At 43.9% G+C, this 20,072-nt stretch overlaps 1 protein-coding gene across 1 annotated transcript in view; it reads left to right on the top strand.

Annotated features, from left to right (window-relative positions):
- iqsec2b (IQ motif and Sec7 domain ArfGEF 2b) overlaps positions 1-19,126 on the top strand; it is a 32,953-nt gene extending 13,827 nt beyond the window's left edge. The window contains exons 2-14 of the mRNA XM_078796812.1: positions 7,710-8,013; positions 8,880-9,197; positions 9,707-10,773; positions 10,845-11,006; positions 11,079-11,201; positions 11,291-11,457; positions 12,428-12,567; positions 12,777-12,902; positions 13,090-13,189; positions 13,271-13,432; positions 14,006-14,188; positions 14,322-14,371; positions 15,329-19,126. Coding sequence (XP_078652938.1) covers positions 7,710-8,013; positions 8,880-9,197; positions 9,707-10,773; positions 10,845-11,006; positions 11,079-11,201; positions 11,291-11,457; positions 12,428-12,567; positions 12,777-12,902; positions 13,090-13,189; positions 13,271-13,432; positions 14,006-14,188; positions 14,322-14,371; positions 15,329-16,507 — 4,081 coding nt within the window. The 3' untranslated portion in view covers positions 16,508-19,126. The remainder of the gene's footprint in view (positions 1-7,709; positions 8,014-8,879; positions 9,198-9,706; positions 10,774-10,844; positions 11,007-11,078; positions 11,202-11,290; positions 11,458-12,427; positions 12,568-12,776; positions 12,903-13,089; positions 13,190-13,270; positions 13,433-14,005; positions 14,189-14,321; positions 14,372-15,328) is intronic.
- The last annotated feature ends 946 nt before the right edge of the window (positions 19,127-20,072 follow it).

The following is a 20,072-nucleotide window of genomic DNA, read 5'->3' as shown; positions in this document are numbered from 1 at the left end:
AATGTGCGGCTTCTCTCGCTTCACTCACGTTGTCGCTGATCCTCTCCGTGTCTCTGCTTTCTCTGTGTTTGTGTTTATGTGCTCGTGTGTTTGTGTGTGTCTTCCATCTCTGCTCCTTGTTGTCAGCGTGCGGCCGCCGTCCATCTCAGGGCAGCCCACCTCAGCTCCCAGCACTCCCACAACGGCGGGCGGCACCGCCCTCGCCACGCTCTTCTCCAGCAGTCTAACCGTTCACAGCTTCGTCAGCCTCCATCAGTACTGCTGCCCTTCCACTGAGCAAAGCTTAAAGCAGCAGGGCAGGTAAGGAGGCTCCTGAACCCTCAACCAAGCCTGTCCGCAACCTCCAAAATCCAATGGTTTCGCCTTCACTTCATTTATACAGTGGAACCTCTACGTTTGAACCGATTACAATTCCCAATTGGAAAATCATTTTCCAGGTTAAAAAGAAGTTTCTAAAGAGTTTGAACCATTTATTCATTTACTGTATTACTTCAATGGCTGCACAGTGGTCTAGTGGTTAGCGCGCAGACCTCACAGCTAGGAGACCAAGGTTCAATTCCACCCTCGGCCATCTCTGTGTGGAGTTTGCATGTTCTCCCCGTGCATGTGTGGGTTTTCTCCGGGTACTCCGGTTTCCTCCCACATTCCAAAAACATGCTAAGTTAATTAGCGACTCCAAATTGTCCATAGGTATGATTGTGAGTGTGAATGGTTGTTTGTCTATATGTGCCCTGTGATTGGCTGGCCACCAGTCCAGGGTGTACCTCGCCTCTCGCCCCAAGACAGCTGGGATAGGCTCTGGCACCCCCCGCGACCCTCGTGAGGATAAGCGGTAGAAAATGAATGAATGAATGAATGAGTCAATTACCCAATTACTCGACAACTATTTTGGTAATCAATTATCTTGGTAATCAATTTTTTTTTTATATTTAAATATGCTAATGGGTCGCGGGAGGTATGCTAGAGCCAATCCCAGCTGTCTTCAGTCAAGAAGCGGGGTACACCCTGGACTGGTGGCCAGCCAATCACAGGGCACATATAGACAAACAACCATTCACACTCACATTCATACCTATGGACAATTTGGAGTGGCTAATTAACCTAGCATGGTTTTGGAATGTGGGAGGAAACCGGAGTACCCGGAGAAAACCCACGCATGCACGGGGAGAACATGCAAACTCCACACAGAGATAACCAAGCGGAGATTTGAACCCAGGTCTTCCCGGTCTCCTGACTGTGTGGCCAACACGCTAACCACTTATCCATTATGCGGCTGAAATTAGAATATTTTTTTTTGTTTAATCAGGGGGAAAAAAAGATTAATCAGTTATTAAAATAATTGTATCCTCACGAGGGTCAGCAAGGTACACCCTGGACTGGTCGCCAGCCAATCACAGGGCACATATATGTAGACAAACAACCATTATTTGGAATGTGGGAGGAAACCGGAGTACCCGGAGAAAACCCACGCATGCACGGGGAGAACATGCAAACTCCACACAGAGATGGCCGCGGGTGGAATTATACCCGGGTATCCTAACTGTGAGGCCTGCGTGCTAACCAATCGACCACCGTGCAGCCGAGAGCAAGCTATAATTAACATTATATTTGACTTATCTTGTGTAAATAATGGAACAAAAGCTGTTGGGAGTTGCTGCCTGAACATTCCGTATTAAGAGAAAATGAACATGAGCAGACAAGAAGAAGAATTTCAATGGGAGGTCATGTTAAGTAGGAGGACTCACACTTCTAATCCAAGGCAAGACATGAATGTTTTGTTGGTGGTTATCTTATTATTACACTTGCCTCGCCTTTAAAGGCTTTTGAGAGTGTGGTGGAATTTATCTTTCCATTATTGCATCGGAAATTTTTGAAATCCTGATTATATTCAACTGTAGGGGTTCCACAGTGTAGTGCATAGTATGTGCCTGATTACCCTGCACTTATGTAGTCGCCCGCACTCCCAAGCAAGAAACTGACTGACCTCTGACCCTGTATTCATCCTCCATGGCACAGACACATGACTGCATGATGCTCCAACACTGCCACCTAAAGGCTGTAGAAGGCATTGACGTGTCCATTCTATACTGTGCTTCATGTTACACAAATGTAACCCGTTCCCGCAGTTTCTATTGTCCTATCATAAATATGATTTGTTTGTCTCTCACGCTTGTCTTCAATCTCTTCTTTTCTGTCTGCTTCTGTCTGTCCTATTTTCACTCCCCTCCAAGAGCGGAGGGGGAGGATGAGGGTGCCCACCAGTTCTGCTGCTCAGCTTCAGGCTGCAGTAGCCCCTCGTCTCGTTAAGCCAAGCTGACGCGCCACTTACCATGCAACCTCTCGTCGATTAACCTCCAAAAAGTCTAGCACTGTGTCTGGAGAAAATAGAAGCAATACGATGGACTAATAGAATGCATGCGACCATTCACTGACTGTGTATTCTGTATATCACTAACTATTTTTACCTTTAATATATCTTTAAAATCATATTTCTTTTTCTATTCCTGCTGTCGTATCAAGTTGTCAGAACGTATCATCATCATCTGCTGTTGCACTCGTCGTTTTACTTGGTCTAATAGTCTAGTCGTGCCATTTCGGATGTGCACCGTTGTCACAATTTGTTAGCAAACCACTAACCATGAATGAAGTAGCGTGCAAAAAAAAACTTGTTAAATGTATCTGCAATTTGTTCAACATGGTATTCATTCCAACGTTATTTTTGTCTGTGGGATGTGTGTTTAAAATCTGGTGGATTTCATTCTGAACACAATAAAGATCTGAACTTTACCGACGGTGTTTACTTTCTTTTTCCTACATAAATTGTCTGAACATCAGCCGGCGTTACGTCAACGAGAATTCATTCAGAATTCATCTGTACAAAACAATTAATCATCTGATTGATTTATTTTCAGACATGATGTTGACCTTGAATGATGCTGACTTCTGTGAAGTCAAATTCATTCATTTTCTACCGCTTTTTCCTCATGAGGGTCGCGGGGGTGCTGGAGCCTATCCCAGCTGTCTTTTGGGCGAGAGGTGGGGTACACCCTGGACTGGTGGCCAGCCAATCACAGGGCACGTATAGACAAACAACCATTCACACTCACATTCATACCTATGGACAATTTGGAGTCGCTAATTAACCTAGCATGTTTTTTTGGAATGTGGGAGGAAACCGGAGTACCCGGAGAAAACCCACGCATGCACGGGGAGAACATGCAAACTCCACACAGAGATGGTGGAATTGAACCCTGGTCTCCTAGCTGTGAGGTCTGCGCGCTAACCACTTTGACCGCCGTGCTGCCCTGAAGTCATTCATTTTCTACCGCTTTTCCTCACGAGGGTCGCGGGGGGTGCTGGAGCCTATCCCAGCTGTCTTGGGGCGAGAGGCGGGGTACACCCTGGACTGGTGGCCAGCCAATCACAGGGCACATATAGACAAACAACCATTCACACTCACATTCATGCACGGGGAGAACATGCAAACTCCACACAGAGATGCCCGAAGGTGGAATTGAACCCTGGTCTCCTAGCTGTGAGGTCTGCGCGCTAACCACTTTGACCGCCGTGCCGCCCTGAAGTCAAATTAATTCATTCATTTTCTACCGCTTTTCCTCACCAGGGTCGCGGGGGTGCTGGAGCCTATCCCAGCTGTCTTGGGGCGAGAGGCGGGGTACACCCTGGACTGGTGGCCAGCCAATCACAGGGCACATATAGACAAACAACCATTCACACTCACATTCATGCACGGGGAGAACATGCAAACTCCACACAGAGATGCCCGAAGGCGGAATTGAACCCTGGTCTTCTAGCTGTGAGGTGTGCGCGCTAACCACTTTGACCGCCGTGCCGCCCTGAAGTCAAATTCTGAAGTCAAAATCTTCCACATACACCACCCACGCCATATGCAATTAGGGTCATCATGTAGTTTACATCCCTGCATCTTTCTTATATTCCACTCATGTTGTGCAACCTGCTTCTGTGCGGTGTTGTGTAATGAAAAGTGCATGATTGTGTCAGTGAGTCACTGCAGGGAGGGCAGGGCGCAGCTGGGCAGGGTTAGGACACTTTGTGGCTGTGAAGAAAACCTGAAGAATGCGGCTTGTGCAGCTTTGCTAGGTGTGTAAACGTGAAGATACATAGGTTGGTGTGGGCGTGTTTGCTACCATGCTAGTTGTTGTAAGAACCGTGACTGTCCGTCCCGGCATGGTAAGAACTCTTTTATCATTTGCTCAGAGCACAGAGCCTTGTTGTGTTTTTGTGTGATGGGGAGTTGGTAGGTAGATGCCTCAGTGTGGAAGTGCTGGCGGATGAAGAATGTTCTGACCCATGAATGATTTCATTGTGGACACTCAAAAGAAAGCATTCTGTTAGTTCTTACATTTTTTTTCCATGCTGAACTTTCTGTTCCTGTCAATCAATCTAACGTCATTATGTGGGTTTATGAGAGCCACTTGTGTCTCTTGCAAACAGACAAAGTGTAAATCTGAAGAGATTGCAAAGGAACTGGTTGTAATCCCCAAAGAGGTTAATCCCCTCACAGCTATGTGGTGCGTTTAAGGCAGTTAGACCCACTATTGCTCCGTCACACACCCATGCACAGCAAGAACGCCTGAGAGATGTTGCTCTTCTGTGTATCGATGGACGTAAACAACAGAATTAGAGTTGAATTAGTGTGTGTTGTACTGCAATCATATTGATGTTTCTAATATTGTTTAACTCTAACCTAAATAAAACTAAAATCATGCTGTTTGCTAACAGCAGAACGGACACGCACCAGAAAATACAAATAGACGGTGTGGACATTGAAAGAGTGAACGAAAATACATTTCCGGGGATCACAATAGATGAAAATATGAGCTGGAAACCTCATATTACAAATATACAACATCAAGTAGCCGGAAATATTTCAGTATTGAACAAAGCAAAATTTGTTCTCAATCAGAAATCACTCCACACTCTTTATTGCTCTCTGGTTCTACCATATCTTGCTTATTGTGTGGAAATATGGGCTAATAACTATAAAAGCAATCTTCACTCGCTAAATGTACTGCAAAAAAGGCCAGTAAGGATAATTCATAATGCCTTCCTTATTTCTAAAATCACAAATACTTCAACTTTCTGATATAGTTCATCTTCAAACAGCTAAAATATTGCATAAGGCTAAAAATAACCATTCATTCATTCATTCATTTTCTACCGCTTTTCCTCACGAGGGTCGCGGGGGCATGCTGGAGCCTATTCCAGCTGTCTTCAGGTGAGAGGCGGGGTACACCCTGGACTGGTCGTTAGCCAATAACAGGGCACATATAGACAAACAACCATTCACACTCACATTCATACCTATGGACAATTTGGAGTCGCTAATTAACCTAGCATGTTTTTGGAATGTGGGAGGAAACCGGAGTACATGCAAACTCCACACAGAGATGCCCAAGCAGGGAATCGAACCCGGGTCTCTTAGCTGTGTGGTCAAACCACTCAACTCATATATTTGTATTTTTTCTTTGGTTGTCGTCAGTCTAATGGCGTCCGTCCTGGTATCCTGGTAGATTCCACACATCTGTTGCCGCACCAATTAAATGCTTGGCTGTGATGAGACTCTGGGCTGGTGTTCGTTAAAGATCCTCTGGAGAGAACCTCCCTCCAGAATGCTTCACAGCACCACTCGGTGTCCATTAATAATGAAGTGCAGATACCCGCTGCAATGCGGCCGCCTTCGTGTTGTTGTTTTTTTTTTTTTTACAGCGAAGTTTCCCTTCCTTTAATGGGTCACGTCACACGCTCACATTTGAAAGTCCTTTTTAATGCCAGCACTCTTGAAGGTGGGTTGAATTAAGTGGCTTCATTTAAAATGCTTGAAGTGTTCAGTCATGGTGTCTCTCAACTTCCATTTTCACATTTCTCAGCTCAGGAGAATCAAAGATGAATAATTCTTTCTTGTTTTAAAGTACACAACATGAATCATCCTTGGTTAAAAAGCTTTCTACAACCTTATTTTGTTTTGTTTTTTTGTGTGTGACTCAGCTGAATGAAAATGCCATCTGCTCCTGTTTGACGTCCACAGTAGAACATCACAGCTATTGTCTACCTGCTTGTTACACATTTCGACGCGGGTCATTCTGCGCTAATATGAAGTGTTTTCACAAAAACACAAGCGTTCTTTAAATGATCATTCACAACCTGTGGAGCGTCTTCGCCACCCACTTTAATAGTGATAACGGTCAATACATCACCATGGTAACTATGCTTCTCCTCTGAAGAACTGCATCACCGCCCACAAAAGGTCCAACAGTAACCGTCACCAGGCAATCCCCTCCCTCTTCTCGGTTTCTCTATTTAAGGAGCCAAGGAGGTGGAATTATAAATAACCTAAGAAACAAGAGATGAGAAGTTGATGAGATTTTATTGCCCATAAAAGACTAAACAGAATGTTGTAGTTTTACCCTGAGGAAAGTGCTTTCCATTGTAAATATTCTCATTCAGGCTGTGCTGTGGTTGAGTGGTTAGCGCACACACAGCTAGGAGACCCGGGTTCGATTCCCCGCTCGGGCATCTCTGTGTGGAGTTTTTCATGTTCTCCCCATGTTCTAATTCGGTTTTCTCCCACATTCCAAAAACATGCTAGGTTAATTAGCGACTCCAAATTGTCCATAGGTATGAATGTGAGTGTGAATGGTTGTTTGTCTATATGTGCCCTGTGATTGGCTGGCCACCAGTCACCAGGGTGTGAACCGCCTCTCGCCCGAAGACAGCTGGGATAGGCTCCAGCACGCCCGCGACCCTCGTGAGGATTGTCATTGTATTCTCAGGGCATTCTATTAATCGCAACTGGTTTGTTCAACCTGTCTTAGAAGATGTATGTCAACATCGCCGCCATATTGGATGTGGCAAGGCTTCACTATAAGTGGACACAAGCGGCATCTGAAAATATCAAATTAGGGTCTGTCAATCAATTTTTTAAATTAATTGCGATTAATCGCATTAATCACTGATGGGGAAAGTTAATCTATATTAAGTGGGGATGTAAATCTATTTGTGGTAAACGATTTTGATACGCAACTACAGTGATAACTAAATACAATTTTCATTAAGTAATGCCAATTTGGATATTTGGGCCATTATTTTATTATTATTCCAAAAATAATACACAATTAGAAATACTATAGATTTTGCACATTTAATTGTTAGTTGCAACCCTACACATAATAGTTGTTTGTAACTATACCGCTTATCCTCACAAGGGTCGCGGGGGCATGCTGGAGCCTATCCCAGCTGTCTTCGGGTGAGAGGCGGGGTACACCCTGGACTGATCGTTAGCCAATCACAGGGCACATAAAGACAAACAACTTAACCTAGCATGTTTTTGGAATGTGGGAGGAAACTGGAGAAAACTCACGCACCAGAGATTCGAACCCAGCTCTACCTGATCTCCTGACTGCGTGGCCCACATGCTAACCACTCGCCACCGTGTGGCAGATGTAGTTGTATAATAACTCACCCTCTTTACTTAATACAAGTGAGATGGATGGCAGAAAATTCTGGCACTTTATTAAAACAGGAGACAATGCAGTAGATGCTAAGGTTCAATATGGGTTCCATTAGGACAAGGTCAGTTCCTCTCTGCTCAAAACTGTTCAATTGTATTATCTGTACATGTAACAATGACTGTATTATGAATAGCTTTTAATATTTTTCTTCTTCTATAGTGTGGAAGTGGAGTCCCAATGTCCGGCGGGGGAGTCTGGCACCCACAAAGACACCTCTTTCAGCCAGGCATCTTACCTGCGAAGCTCCGAGCACTACAGTGACAGCAGCAGTGGTTTAATCTCCTCGGGCTCCAGGGGCCCTTCATGTGTGTCTGCCTCCAGTTCAGCCAGCCTGGCCTGGGCGCTACGGACGCGGCACCAACCTGCCAGCTTAGCTCTTCGCAAGCAAGAGGAGGAAGAGAACAAGAGATGCAAGGCTCTCTCAGACAGTTACGAACTTTCAACAGATCTGCAGGATAAGAAGGTATCAACACACACATGATTTAGAACAGGGGTTTCAAACACAATTTATTTCGGGGGCCGCTGGAGCTCGGGTCTGGGTGAGACTGGGCCACATCAGCTTTTCCAAAAAAAAAAATTATTAAAAACAAAAAAATTTCATAAACTTTGCTTTGGTTCCAATTTTCTACAAGAAAAGCTCTGATAAAACATTCCACTGTTCTCAAGTATCTTTTTATTTTTCTACACAAAATAAGATGAAAAATAAATAAACAAATCAAGAATAAAGAAAATCAATCAGTAATAAATAAATATAATAATAATAATAATAATAATAAAATGGCAAATAATAAAAACTTAAGAAAGCACATATAGTTGGTGGGTAGACAAATGATTTTTTTCAGATTAAAATGAACAAAGCATTATTAGAGCCCTGTAGACATGACAAAACACGACTATAGTCACATTTATACTCTTTTTATTTATAACATATTGCACAACTGCAGGGTCTTGAGACACATGCTAACTCGCAAACTAGAGAGCTAGCGACCTAAACGGTAGCCTTCAAGTTATTTCCTTTAAACTTAAATAGCCAAAAACTTACCACTTCCACACAGATAGGGAGGACAACTATTAACAGTTATTTAACCTTTAACATGAACATTAATCAAACGTAATAATTTTTTCTGGGTACATGATACCATACAGCATCCATATCAAAAACTTGTATGGGCCGCACTAACATTAAACTTTCATATCAAGGCGGGGGCATCAAACTAGTGTCCTGCAGGTCACAGTTGGCCCCTGTGTTTGAGACCCCTGATTTAGAATGTTCGATGTACATGATGTCTAAATTATTATTGCATCATAATTTATTCATAATTTCCCCAGGTGGAAATGCTGGAAAGAAAATACGGGGGCTCCTTTGTGAGTCGCCGGGCAGCCAGGACCATTCAGATGGCTTTCCGCCAGTATCGCATGAACAAGAACTTCCAGCGCCTTCGAAGCTCGGCTTCTGAGAGTCGAATGACACGTCGCATCATCTTGTCCAACATGAGGCTTCAGTATTCCTTTGACGAGCGCCAGCCTCAGCAGCAGGCCCAGACGCAGACTAACTTTACCCACAGTGTCGCTATTGGACCTCCTCACTCCCCCGACCCCGACCGCCCGGGAGACTACACACACTTAGAGGACTCCTTTTCCAAACAGGTATGATGTCATCCACGTCTCATTTACAGTACTCATGTTTGTAAACCTGCGGCACGGCGGTCGAGTGGTTAGCGCGCAGATCACAGCTAGGAGACCAGGGTTCGATTCCACCCTCGGCCATCTCTGTGTGGAGTTTGCATGTTCTCCCCGTGCATGCGTGGGTTTTCTCCGGGTACTCCGGTTTCCTCCCACATTCCAAAAACATGCTAGGTTAATTAGCGACTCCAAATTGTCCATAGGTATGAATGTGAGTGTGAATGGTTGTTTGTCTATATGTGCCCTGTGATTGGCTGGCGACCAGTCCGGGGTGTACCCCGCCTCTCGCCCAAAGACAGCTGGGATAGGCTCCAGCACCCCCGCGACCCTCATGAGGAAAAAGCGGTAGAAAATGAATGAATGTTTGTAAACCTAGCATGCGATGCTAGTGTTTTATTGTCAGAGAAACAAGTGTTTGATTAGCCTGGTAGTTCATGTTGCATAACTGTTACCCCTGTTTGTGTTCCATCCAGGTTAAGTCCTTAGCCGACTCCATAGACGATGCCCTGACCTGCCGTGCGGGTCGCAATGACTCCCAAGAGGGCGCCAAGGAGGGTGGTGGTCTAAGTGAGGATTTTGGGGAGTGCGTGTGGAGCAGCAGCAGCAACCCCTCCTCTCAAAGAGGTCTTGGTGAAAGAGCCAGAGGAGTCGTAGGCGGACTCAGCATGCACGGAGACAGTACGGCGACCTCGTACAGCGATGTCACGCTTTACATGGATGACGGCATGCCTTGCTCACCGCTCTCCCCAGACCGGGCACCCAGTAGCACAGACACAGAGTACTGGGGACCTGGTGGTGGTGTCGGAGTCCGTGAGGATAGCAGGGACACCGAGGGAGGGGGCAGCAGTAACAGCCGACGCAGTACGCCGTGCACAGAGTGTAGGGACTACCGTCTGAGGGGCGCACACTTGCCTCTTCTTACTATTGAACCACCAAGTGATAGCTCAGTGGACATGAGCGACCGTTCAGACCGGGGGTCTCTAACCAGACAACTGGTCTATGAACAGGACCCCGGAGTGGGGGCTGGCTCTCCTCAGGGAACCCTTAAACACTCCCCCAACACGGGTGCACGCTCGCCCTCCACAGCGGCCGCTCAGGGTCAGATCAGAGCGCCCGGTAGAGCCATCCCCACGCATATACCTCACCAGGTGGCCGCCCACCACCACCACCACCACCACCATCACCACCATCCCATCCATCACCACCAGTACCCTGACACACCCTCGTCCTCTTCATCACCCCAGCAGCCCCCCACCACCCCTCTGTCGTCATCGTCCTCCACAGCTCTGCCTTCTGGAGGGCTGGACCAGCCGTGTTGCTCGGATGGAGACAACGACTCGCTCAACTCCACCACAAACTCCAATGAGACGGTCAACTGCAGCTCGGGTTCCTCGTCTCAGGACAGTCTACGGGAACCTCTCCCCCCTCTGGGCAAGCAGACCTACCAGAGGGAAAGCCGCCATAGTTGGGATTCTCCGCCCTTTAACAGCGACGTAGTGCAGAGACGCCAGTACCGAATCGGTCTTAACCTTTTCAACAAGTACGTGGTGTGTAGTAAAAAAATACACATGCTGGGAATGAATACTGCTAATACTTTTTTTTTTCAAACAGGAAGCCAGAGAAAGGGATCCAGTACCTGATTGAGAGAGGCTTTGTGTCCGACACGCCTGTTGGGATTGCTCGATTCATCCTGGAGAGGAAAGGTCTGAGCAGGCAGATGATTGGAGAATTCCTGGGAAACCGGCAGAAGCAATTCAACAAAGATGTTTTAGAGTGAGTAAAGAAGGTCATAAGCAGTTCTGGATAGATCTGAACTGATCCGAATCCCTCTGTGGTCCGTTTCAGCTGTGTGGTTGATGAGATGGACTTTTTGGGAATGGACCTGGATGACGCTCTGAGGAAGTTTCAGGCTCAAATCAAAGTTCAAGGAGAAGCGCAAAAAGTGGAACGACTCATTGAAGCTTTCAGGTTTGTGTGTAATAAACACAAATAAGAGTTCAATACCATTCTCGAACAACCAAACTACAAGGACTTGTTGTGTTTCTGTTTCTATGCAGTCAGAGATACTGTGTGTGTAATCCTGTCCTGGTTCGCCAGTTCCAGAACCCTGATACTATCTTCATCTTGGCCTTTGCTATAATCCTCCTCAACACAGACATGTACAGTCCCAATGTCAAAGCAGAGAGGAAGATGAAACTCGAGGATTTCATCAAGAATTTAAGAGGTAGAATGTGTGTACTATAATGCTGATGATGGGTATTCCAATTGTCATATTGTTCCTCAAATGTTCCAAACAGGTCATGGTAATGGTAATGGTTTTATTTCATTTCAACATGCATCAGATTACAATTGAATGCATCCCATAATCAGTTCCCAGTTCCACATGTCCAAAAGGAGTAGGAAGAAGCACAGCTTATTAAATCCTACCCCTCCATCTGGTACTTTTACAATCAGTAACTGTTACATTTGTTCACTTCCTGCTTTCCATAATACAGTTTAAGGTTTTTTGTTTGTTTTTTTTAATAATGTACCTCGTACCGAAGTACAAGTACAAGGTGATATGGGCATACAATGACATAATGTGTACCATAGTAAGTGTCAATAACTGGTTCATAACCAAAACTGGTTCAAGACTCTTCATCCTTGTATTTAGCAAACATCAACTGCTTGTATTGTTTCTTGAATTGGCTCATCGTTGTGCATTGTTTGATTTCCTTACTCAATCCATTCCATAGTTTGATTCCACATACTGAAATGCTATGGCTAGCATAACGTAGTCCTAGCATAGAAGTGTTTCAAATGTACTTCTTCCCTGAGATCATATTTCTCCTCTCTTGTAGAGAAGTATTGAATGACATTTTTAGCTAATTGGTTATTTTTAGCCTTATGCATTATTTTAGCTGTTTGAAGATGAACTATATCAGCAAGTTGAAGTATTTGTGATTTTAGAAATAAGGAGTTAGTATGTTCTCTGTAGGCGGCATTATGAATTATCCTTACTGACCTTTTTTGCAGTACATTTAGCGAGTGAAGATTGCTTTTATAGTTATTAGCCCAAGTGTTTCAAATTTAGTTCTTCCTCGAGATCATATTTCTCCTCTATATGATAGAACTAGGATCTGTGTTGTATAAAAACAAATCTGTCCGCAAGTATTAAAATAATTGTCTAAAGTTTTCTATTTCCTTCACCCAAGGTGTAGATAATGGTCAGGATATTCCCAGGGATCTGCTTGTAGGAATCTACCAACGAATACAGAAATGGGAGCTGCGCACCAATGACGACCATGTGTCCCAAGTGCAGGCAGTGGAGAGAGTCATTGTTGGGAAGAAGCCTGTGAGGGTTCAAACGTTCATTTATTATCATCATGGAAACATGAGAAATCATATGTTGCAACTTAATGATGGTGCTTTCAAATAATTTTCCACTAAATGTAGTTATTTTATATATTATTATTTATTAATTATTTATTAATATTTATTTATTATTATTTATTTATTTTAAAAAAAATATTTTTTATTTTAATTATTATTTTGTCTATGAAGGTGCTGTCCCTTCCACATCGTAGGCTGGTGTGTTGCTGCCAGCTTTACGAGGTGCCTGATGCCAACAGACCTCAGAGAACAGGAGTGCATCAGCGGGAGGTCTTTCTCTTTAATGACCTTCTCGTGGTAAGAATAGCCCTTTTCTGTATTAGCCACTTTTCCCATTCAAGGTCATACACGGCAATTATGAACAATTGATAAAGACCCTTCACTGGTTGTGAAGATTAGTTCATGTTGCTTCATTAATTCAAGTGTTTAGTGGTTAATATACAACATACGCCTCATAAAAAAATGTGTTTATGTTCTGTATCAGGTAACCAAAATTTTTCAGAAGAAGAAAACCTCAGTGACTTACAGTTTTAGACAATCTTTCCCTCTGGTTGAGATGCAAGTGCATATGTTCCAGAACTCATGTAAGACAAGTTTTCTTTGCACGTTGGAATTGTTCTCAATTTGAAAGATGTTTAATGACCTTTAATTTTTTTTTTCTCAAGACTATCCTCACGGTATCCGCCTGACCTCAGCTGTCCTTGGTGGAGAAAGAAAAGTTCTCATCATTTTTATGGCCCCCAGTCAGCAAGACCGCACACGCTTTGTTAGTGACCTCAGGGAGAGCGTTGCTGAAGTGCAGGAGATGGAAAAATATAGAGTTGAATGTAAGTCCACCATCTACTGGCCATTGTTGTGAAGGACTCATTGGCGTGGATGTGAGTGTGAATGGTTGTTTGTCGATATATGTGCCCTGTGATTGGCTGGCCACCAGCCTGGGGTGTACCCCGCCTCTCGTCCAAAGACAGCTGGGATAGGCTCCAGCACCCCCCGCGACCCTCATGAATATAAGCGGTGGAAAATGAATGAATGAATGAATGAATGTAAGTCCACCATCTACTGGCCATTGTTGTGAAGGACTCATTGGTGTGGATGTTAGTGTGAATGGTTGTTTGTCGATATGTGCCCTGTGATTGGCTGGCCACCAGCCTGGGGTGTACCCCACCTCTCGTCCAAAGACAGCTGGGATAGGCTCTAGCACCCCCCCCACCCCCCACCCCCCGACCCTTGTGAGGATAAGCGGTAGAAAATTTATGAAAAAATGTAAGTCCACCATCTACTGGCCATTGTTGTGAAGGACTCATTGGAGTGGATGTTACTTTGTCCATATGTTCCCCGTGAGTGGATGTCCAGAGTGGGAAGCCTCAGCTCAAATTGTTCCTCTTCGCTTTTATTTACAGCGGAGTTGGAGAAGCAAAAAGGTGTGATGCGTCCCAGTTTGCTGACCGGAGGTGTAGTTGGTGGAACTGGTGTGAAGAGCGATGTTGTGAACGGTACCATGGGAAGGACAAGTTTTGACGACAACTGCGAAGGTCTCAAACGCACCGCTCTCAGCTCATCTCTCAGGGACTTATCGGACGCAGGTCAGTGAAACATGCCGTCGGAGAGTTACTGGATTTCTTATTGGGTGGCGGAGCTTCAAAGTGGGAACGTCCTTATTCTTAATAAGCAATTCTTCCTCTCTTTGCTGACTTTCCTCTTCCTGGTGGGGTGCAGGGAAGCGTGGTCGCAGGAACAGTGTCGGTTCTCTGGACAGTACGATGGAAGTAAGTCTCCAAGACTACATAGTAGTACAGAGTGTTACGATACGAGTGTACGTACAACATAACCCAACGACCACCTGTACTCTATGTGTTTACACCTTTTGGCTTCATGTTGAATGTCAAAGTACGTCCTGGTAATACCTTTTAGGCAGGGGTCTCAAACTCAATTTACTTGGGGGCCACTGGAGCTCGGGTCTGGGTGAGACTGGGCCGCATCAGGTTTTCCAAAAAAAAAAAAAAACGCATTTATTAAAAACTAAATTAAAAAAAAAACTTTGGTTCCAATTTTCTACAATAAAAGCTCTGATAAAACATTCCACTGTTCTCAAATATCTTACTTTTTATTTTTCTACACAAAATAAGATGAAAAATAAATAAACAAATCAAGAATAAAGAAAATCAATCAATCAGTAATAATAATAATAAAACGGCAAATAATAAAAACTTAAGAAAGCACATATAGTTGGTGGGTAGACAAATTATTTTTTTCATATTAAAATGAACAAAGCATTATTAGAGCCCTGTAGACATGACAAAACACGACTATAGTCACATTTATACTCTTTTTATTTACAACATATTGCTCAACTGCAGGGTCTTGAGACACATGCTAACTCGCAAACTAGAGAGCTAGCGACCTAAACGGTAGCCTTCAAGTTATTTCCTTTAAACTCAAATAGCCAAAAACTTACCACTTCCACACGGATAGGGAGGATAACTATTAACAGTTATTTAACCTTTAACATGAACATTAATCAAACGTAATAATTTTTTCTGGGTACATGATACCATACAGCATCCATATCAAACTTGCGCGGGCCGCACTAACATTAAACTTTCATACCAAGGCGGGGGCCTCAAACTAGTGTCCTGCGGGCCACAGTGTGTTTGAGACCCCTGCTTTTAGGTATATTCACATTAATTCCGCAGATTTTTATAAAGCATTGTTTTTCCTTCCAGGGATCCATCATTAGCAGCCCACAGCCTCACCAGCGCTACCCGGTACCAGGTGTGGTCGCTGGCTGCTACGGAACAGAAGACTTCCGGCCTCATCGCCCCATCCTGAGCCCCGGAACGGGGATGGGGGGTGGGCCGGGGCAGCAACATACCACTGCTGGGACCGGAGTTGGGGGCGTCCCCAGCAGTGTAGAGAGACCAGGAGCGGGGAGCGGCCCTGGGGGGAGCAGCAACAACAGCGGTTCCTTCCTGGGTTCACTATTCGGCAGCAAGCGCGCCAAACCACCAGGGCCCCTTATTCCACCGGGGCCACCCTTCCCCGCACCTGTCCCCCCACCAACGACGGGAGGGCCCCCTCCTCACTCCCCTTCATCCCTGTGCCAGCAATTGGAGGGGGGGCCTTCCAAGATCCAGGCGCTGCACGCACAGTACTGTCACGCAGCTACCGTACAGCCCCCACCGCCATATTATCACCACCATCGCTACCACGTCCAAAATGTCCCTCCTCCCTTGCAAGGGGTGCCCACTCATACTATACAGAGAGGCCCGCAACCCTGTCGGCCAGCCCTTGGCCCCCCACACGTCACGCACCCGCAGCTGGCCCATCTCTCCCAGCTCTCACAGCATGGGCTTCCGGGTCGCTACACCACTATGGTGGTGGGATGCCCCCCCCTTTCTCCTCTCTCCCAGCATTCCCCGAACCCACAGTTTGCCCTGTACCACGTGCAGCCCACACACTCCATCAGAGGGGGCAGCGGTCCTGTTACCAAACCTCCCCTAACCTTGTCTCACTCCCATCCGCACCCCCACGCCCACTCCCAAACCCACCCCGGGCACGCGCACACACCACACCCAGCCAGCCATTCCACCCACCAAACACACTTCATATTCGGCACCCTGCCCCACAATCTACCGTCCGCTACCGTCAACGCGCATCACACAGCCTCCGCCGGCCCGTATCTGCCCCAGTACCCTCCTCTTTCTTCGATCCCCCCTCCCCCACCACACTCCCCTTTACCCCCCCCTTCGTCCCCCCTTACCCCTCTTACACCTCTCTCCCCTCACCCCCCCCAGCACCCCGGGCAGCCTCAGCCGGGGCCGCCGGCGACGGGGGCTGGAGCGACAGGTACAGGGGGCAGCTCCAAATCCAAACCTATCAACCGGATAAGCACCGTAGTGTGAGCAGGATGTGGGCCGCCCGGAGTCACAGGTCAGACGATAGGGTGCAGGAGGTCAGCAGAGCCAGGGCCAGGGCGAGGTCGGCCAGGACGGAAAGCAACAGCAGCGGCGCAGTCGACAAGAGGAAACGCAGTTTGCTCCGCCTCTGTTACTTTCACCTCCGTTTCCCACATATGTAAAACCGGGACACGTGAACGCTGCACACGCAATCAGAATAATCTATAGCCATATTATTGAAAATAAATTATATTTCTTAGTATTGCCTCAGTTTTAAGTCTTTGAAGTCTAAGAGTATTTATACAGTAGGTATGAAAATGTCAACAATAAACAATCCCGGCAAAGACGATTCCGCCAAATATAAGTTTAACATTACAGTAAAGTCTTGTTATATCGATATCGGTTAAAACGAATTACTACATATTACGATACTATTTTCATTTCCCGGCAAATTTCTAGTCTTTTATGATATAATTAGCTCCGTTAGTACGATACACGGTTATTATGATAATCCGGTTACTACGATGCCCTTTTCATCTCCCGCCAGCCAATTTGGTCTGCTTATATCGATACAAAAGCAGCTTAAATCAATCTTTGCTTAAGGATTTCAATACCAAAAAAGAACACGGCGAACGGCTGCTTCCAGTCAACTTTATTTTTCACACTTCCACCACCAGAGTGCAGCACACATAGCGGAAAACACCCGTCCCTCGCGCCTACCCCTCCGGGTGGCAACACCTTCCCTATCGATAGTTCCGGGGTGAATTATGTTCCGGGGTGAATTATGTCCCGGTAACCGGTAATCACTACAGTGTAAGTTTATTTTTATTTACTGTAGTACAAAATGTATTGTAGTACAAAAGCATGCTAGATACGCAATCCATGAACTCAAGGAGAAAATTACATGCCATATCAAAGATCCGCCCACTTTTAATGCAGTTCGGCGCAGGATCGGATATATGGATAGTCCGGTTATATCGGTATTTTTTCCGACTCCCGAGAATATCGATATAACGAGACTTTACTGTATAAACAACGACATTGCAAAAACTTGTCACTTGCCTCTGCAATAATTTACTTAGCTCCGTGATGTCCTCATTCACTGCAGGGTCTACTTTGCAAACAGTAATGTTTTATTTCTAAAAAAAAAATGACCTCAGATTTGTTGCCGTGTGCTACTTTTATTTATTTTTTTGTCAACAGAAGCCATCTGGATTCATAAAGCATTCCCGTCACAGTTTGGGAAACTGATCATCATACATCAACAATCTATCGTGAATGTTTTTGAAGCTTCTCGCCGTTTTATCAATATTATATTAATATCTGCTATGAGTATGATGAATAGTGTCTGTCTAATTGTTTGATTAGTACGTAAATGTATCAGCATATGTTTGTACAGGGTTATAAAGAGTCGAAGAACATACACATTCCGACTGGAGAGTACTTTTTGAGTTGAAGTCCAATTGACATACTTTTGTTAATTTCATCTAACTTTATTGTTTTATCTAATAACATGAAATATCAGTGATGTTTTTATTCAAATTGACAGTATTTCTGCATTTTTTTTTCGTTATAACGAAGGAAAACATGCAATTCTCCCATTGTTGAAAAAAAATGTTGTTCCTTTATCAATATACAAAGCAAAAGTCAACTCACTTTTTCCTGCTCATCACATTCATCATTCGGTGTTTAGATATGTTTTGAAGAAAGCACGCTTTTACAGGAGGCTTTGTGGTTTTTGCACGTGATGTCTTAAGTCAGAAATGACCTTCATCTTACCCTCACCCCCTCCAGCCACTTTTTTAAGAACTCTCACTTCATTTACCGATGCTTTTGTCATCCGGCTGAGGGCTTCTTATGTAAAAACATAACAATATAATTAAGAATGTATAACAGCCCACAGATATGTACTGTATTCCTTGTCATTCTGTGGGCCTCGTGTACCTTTTGCAACTGCAATATTTTGGAATTGTGAGTACTGACATAGGTCCCTATAGTACCAGCTAATATAAAGAGGAACAATTACATATTCTGATTAATGAGCAGAGAAGTGAGGACAAGTTTTTTTTCAGGAAAACGTATTCAAGTCTGAATAAACAAAAAGGATACAAAGGAGGTTTGGAGAAAGTCAAGAATGTGAGATGAAGGTTTTGTATTTGTTGCCTAGCCTTTTTCTTCTTATGGTGTCATTTTTGACTCTTCTTGCATGAATACTGTATATCTGCACTTATTGAATGGATTGTACTGTATAAACCTGAATGTAAATAATACCCTATAGGCTTCTTATCAGCCATGGGACCAAGTGCTCCCAGTCTGTATTCAGGTGTGTGCATGTGAGTGCCATGACATACGCATATGTACATAATGAGCAACAGAAAATATTGTCCAAAAAGAATATTTACTTGTTTTGCTTTCCTTATTCTTTATGACTGAAGGTGAGAGAATGAATTACAGTGATATACATGACATCTTATTGTATATGCTTATATGTTATATGCACTTATTGATATTATTTTTAACAATTTAGTTCAATTTTCTGTTGTGACTCTACTATGTGTGCCAGAGGAATAGATTTGATATGTGAATATTTATTGCTTCTGATCAATTAAAGTGTCCTTGCAGTGACATGGCTAGCATATGTTGTTTTTATTACATTGAAGTGTTTTAAACGTGATTAAATATCTTCTTTCTTTTTTGGCTTTTCCCTTCAGGGCTCACCACAGCAAATTAATCTCCTCCATCCAACAACGACTTCTGCATGTCCGGCCTCTCTGACTTTATCTCCAAGGCCTCCAACATGTAATGTCTCTCTGATATACTTGTTCCTGATCCTATCCATCCTGGTCACTCCCAATGAAAACCTCAAACATGATAAAATACATTAACAAAAATGAAATTTATGTTAGTGTCACACACACACACACACACACACAATAATTAGATTTAATAAGTTTTATAATGTCATAATGTAATTTCATCACTTAATCATTTAATTACTATCATTTTATAGTATTCTATAGTGTAAGAGAAATGGTGCCTGATGGGAAATTACAGTCTTCAGTACAAGTAAAAAACAATAGGGATGTCTTTTTTTTGCCTTATTTGAGAGAAGTAATTATCTCTTTTTGTCTGTTTTTTTAAGTTGTTGATTTCAATTTTATTAATATAATAATTCCTCCCTTTTAAATATAATATTAGTTATTTTATACTTTATTTGCTCCAAACTTATAGTCAATTTTCTATACATAAAGTACATTTATATACACAATACGGTACCAACAATATTATTCAACTAAAATATTTTTTAAAAATAACATGAAAACAAATTCAGTCAAAATTAATGTTATTAAAGGGGACCTATTGTGCTTTTTCCACTTTTCTGACCTATTAATGTAGTTAGAATGTTGTATTCTTGTATTAAAAGATGCCAAAGTTTCAAATATGAGTTTGTTTAGTACCAAAAACATGCTAGGTTAATTGGCAAGTCCAAATTGTCCATAGGTATGAATGTGAGTGGTTGTTTGTCTATATGTGCCTTGTGATTGGATGGCCACCAGTCCAGATCCCGCCT

The sequence above is a fragment of the Doryrhamphus excisus genome, linkage group LG15, assembly GCF_037039965.1.
Source record: "Doryrhamphus excisus strain RoL-2023G ecotype Guam linkage group LG15, RoL_Dexc_Guam_v1.1, whole genome shotgun sequence".
NCBI lineage: Eukaryota > Metazoa > Chordata > Actinopteri > Syngnathiformes > Syngnathidae > Doryrhamphus > Doryrhamphus excisus.
Note: the sequence above shows the minus strand (reverse complement) of the source record. Positions and strands in the feature narration are given on the sequence as shown.